This window comes from Trypanosoma conorhini (genome assembly GCF_003719485.1).
Source record: "Trypanosoma conorhini strain 025E chromosome Unknown Tco_14.4_contig_00032, whole genome shotgun sequence".
Classification (NCBI taxonomy): Eukaryota; Euglenozoa; class Kinetoplastea; order Trypanosomatida; family Trypanosomatidae; genus Trypanosoma; species Trypanosoma conorhini.
The window spans coordinates 52098-55761 of NW_021704117.1; the positions used below are offsets into that span (position 1 = coordinate 52098).

Here is a 3664-nt window from a genome sequence, read left to right on the forward strand (position 1 = left end):
AACCTGAGAAAGTCCGGAAATACGGGCTGAGTGATGCTTCTTCCCCTTTCGCCCTTTTTGGCCGACGCGGTGTTCCCCATCCACCACTTTTCATTGTAGTTTTTTTTTTATGGGGGCTCAGAGGAAGTGTGTTTGCATGGGCGGCGTGGCCTGCAGAAAGGGGAGGCGTTTTGTGGGGTTTCGGTAAATTAGTTTGAGTCCTTTGCGTGTGAAGCAGTCTCTGGAAAGGCAGACACCGCAAGCGCCGCTGAAAGTCACTGGGTGTTAGTCTTGAAATGTGTAGAGCGGGTTTTTCCTTTTTTTGTTCCAATTTTTTTTATGGTGCTTCGAGTGGGGAGTGGGCAAGAACGGGAAGTTCCCGAGGGAAAACTAAAAGCGAAGGGGGAAAAAGAGAAATAGTGGATATATCCCCTTCTTTGTGGATGAATTTAAATGTGTGGGATGGGGGGGGGGGTACGTGTCAGAGCCCTTTTGCCGTGCAGGCCGCCGACAAAAAGAATTCGATATCTGCCGTGCATGTGTTATTGCATCCCTGCAGGGTGTACATATATATATATATAGCACGCAGTAACGGAAAGGGGAATGTGGTAGAAGATGCAGTCGTCATACGGCAAGCGAGTCGTTCTTTTTTTCCTTTACACACACACACGCACATCCATCCTCCCCTTATCTATATATACGACACCTTTCTTTCTAGTTATTTGTTTTTCTCTGTGATTTGTTTTTTTGCGTGTTTTCCTTGTATGTGTGCCTATTTGCCTACTATGGCCTGACTCCATCGGTGTACAGCCTCGCAGAAGGGGGAAGCTGCGGAGGCCCACTCAACCCAGCCCGCCTGGGAGGCGGAACAGTGGCAGGGCTTCCAGCGCCGCCCCGCTGCGCCTCTATGCCACGCCGTATCAGTGGTGAGGATGCGTCTTGCACACTCCCGCTCTCTAATTGCTCTTGACTCGGTAGGTAACTGGTCGCAAAGAGGGTACAGAGGAGCTTGATATGCATATACATATATTATCCTCATCATTACCATTATTATTGTTACGCTTCTCTTTCCGCTTTTTGCCTCCGTAAGGGGGAAAAGGTAAGGCATCGGCTAATTTGGTGGCTTTGTGAGGTGTTGGTTGGGGGATAAATGATGTGTGTAGATTCGGCGGAGGGGCATGTCTTTAGGTTTGGCTTGGCTAACACGACCGGCATGTGCGTGTGTGAGCCTGAGAGGGGAGTGGTGGCGTGAGGGGTGGGGGAGGTGCCAGTTATTTGTACTTCTCTCTACGCACACATGTAGAGGGCGAGAGATGGAGGTGGGTGCGGGTGCTGGCATTGCACAGCTGCATTGTGGTGTGGATGCGCGTGAGGAGAGGGGCGGGGGAGAGAGAGCGCATGAGAGCTCCCCACGCAACCATGCATCCCTTACTGCGAGGCGGTGAATGCGCTGGGAGACCCAAAAACGATGCTGCGGGCTCGCATTGAGCATCGGCATCCACACACGCTCTCTCTCTCTCTCCCGCAATGGTATGATATGTGTGTGTGTGTGCTCTTTGCTTGCTGCTTTCATGTTGTTTTTGAAGTCCTCTGTCGTGCCATTCCACCACCACCCTCTCCCTTCTCTCTTTCTCCTCCCCTTTGTTTCCTTTGTCTTCCTCTCTCTCTACCCCTCCACTCCTGTTTTGATTGGATGGCGCTACTGTTTTTCTTTTCTTGATTCTGCTTGCGACGCACGTTACTCCCGCTGTGCATGTTGAACGCACCCGCCGGCTCAGCGTGTACTGCGTCTGCGGCTGTCTCCCTCCCGCTTCCACAGCGGCGGCGTCAGCCCCGAGACGTGGCGGGCCGCCGTCGCTGCATTGCTGTCCCACAGTGTCTTGCATGTAGCTCTCGCCCGATCGTGCGTCCAAGATTTGGTGAGGTTGAGGTTAAGTTCGTTCTTGTTTTTTTTCCCCCTTTGACTGTCTTGGTCTTTTCTGTGTTTTTCTTTTGTTTTTGTTTTCAGTTATGCGTTCCCCTTCTTATTTGTGCGCGTGCCGATGGATTACATTCCCCCCCTCCCCCTCTCTTTTCCCTTTGCTTGTGTACGCGGGGCTATGGCTGCGTCTCTCTCCCCCTCTCACGCTCTGGCTCCTCGCTTGTTGCCTTCACACTCCTCGTGTGTTCGGAGGCAGTGGGCGGACGCTGTTGCCTTCTGCCCTTCCGCAAGTAGTATAAGGATAGCGCAGCACGAGTGGTGCCCCCTGCGGGTTCGCGGCGCAGTCATTAGTAGCCGCGGCGGCGAGCAGGCCTGGTAGTCGAGCGGCGGCCACGTTGAGTGCCGTTGTTGTTGTATTTTTTTTGTTTTTGTTTTTTTTTCTTGTTTTCTCTCCGCGAGTCAGCGCGACGCCCTCGCTGTGGGAGTACGGCCCCCGCTGCATGTGTCGTGTGCTGCCGGCGCCCATGGACCACCCCTACGGGCGCCCGCACATCATTTCCTCCCACGAAAGCGGCCCCGTCCCGTACGCGATGGGGCCCGCCTCGCATTGGGCGCCGGTGCCGCGGCCGCCCGGCCGGCCGGTGCCTGCGCGGCGGTTCCTGCGTGCCCCCCACGCCGGCTCTGCGCCGTTGGTGCCAAATGTCCAGCAACGTGTCATGCGGCACAACATGGGAAAGTGCACACATGGAAACGTCGTCATGTGCATGAATGCACACAATGCCGAAATGAACTCCTTGAATCGGCGTGCGAGTGGGTATAAGCAGGGAAACGCGGCGTGCATAAATAGGCACAACACGGATAACAACTCATCGGGCAGCAAGGCGGGGAATATACCGGCAAACGGCGCTCTCTGTCTGCCTCGTCGCGGCGTTCGCATCACCTTTCTGCTTAGCACTCCAACACCGCAGGGGTTGGAAAATAGTAGTACGGGCGGGAATCAGTACAGGGCTTGCTCAGACAGCACTGCCCAGGCACAACACGACCCGCGAAGTGATAGTCGCAAGGCAATCGCTGGAGATGAAGTGGTCGTGGATGCTACTGGGATAGGGTGTAACATATCTCCAGTTACAGGAAAGCCGGTTGTGGCCCGAGGCCCGCAGCCCGCCGTTGTGGCACCCACGCGATTTAAGGAGCATCACTACAAGCGCCCACGGCATCGCCATAAGGAGGATATCCCCGACCCGGCACGGGAATGGTGGGTGGAGGGGCTTGTGCAGACGCGACGTGTGCCTTCCCCGTCGTCCTCCCATCGCAGGTCCTCCGCGGAGGGCGGCAAACAAAAGCCAGGCGCAGGCGCAAAAGAAGCCGGCCCTCCAGTCAAAAATTCCAAGTTTGTGAATGCCTTTCTGGGCCTTTTCAAGTAACTCGCCTTCCGCGTGTGCCCCTTTGTTTGGGGGGCTTTCATTTGCGCGTGAAGTGCGTAGGCATGTGTGTTTGTGTGTGTGTGTGTGTGAGAGAGAGAGAGAGGGTCGCTGGTGCGCTGCGCGCAAGGCATGATGTGGGCGGCGTGCGCCGCGGTCGGGAAGGCGTGGGGGGGGGACGCCGGAATAAACGAACAGATGAAAAAGCAAAAGAATATGAAAAAAAAAAGAACCAACAACAACAATAAAAAAAAGAAGGAAACAAAAATGGGTGTCGCTGACAGGTGTGTGTTTTCTCTAACTGCAAGTGGGTGTCTGTTACGGCTTTTTTTTCTTTGCTTTT

General features: G+C 54.7%; 1 protein-coding gene across 1 annotated transcript, besides 5 other annotated features; it reads left to right on the forward strand.

Moving 5' to 3' along the window:
* Positions 1 to 1593: 1593 nt before the first annotated feature.
* Positions 1594 to 1647: a microsatellite.
* A 271-nt stretch (positions 1648 to 1918) lies between these two features.
* Positions 1919 to 1984: a microsatellite.
* A 321-nt stretch (positions 1985 to 2305) lies between these two features.
* Positions 2306 to 2348: a microsatellite.
* Positions 2349 to 2400: 52 nt separating this feature from the next.
* Positions 2401 to 3324, forward strand: Tco025E_01101 (uncharacterized protein; the record flags this gene model as incomplete). Its single annotated transcript, XM_029368039.1, has 1 exon — positions 2401 to 3324. One exon carries the CDS (start codon positions 2401 to 2403, stop codon positions 3322 to 3324), a length of 924 nt encoding a protein of 307 aa, XP_029231909.1.
* A 63-nt stretch (positions 3325 to 3387) lies between these two features.
* Positions 3388 to 3413: a microsatellite.
* Positions 3414 to 3521: 108 nt separating this feature from the next.
* Positions 3522 to 3589: a sequence feature (A-rich).
* The last annotated feature ends 75 nt before the right edge of the window (positions 3590 to 3664 follow it).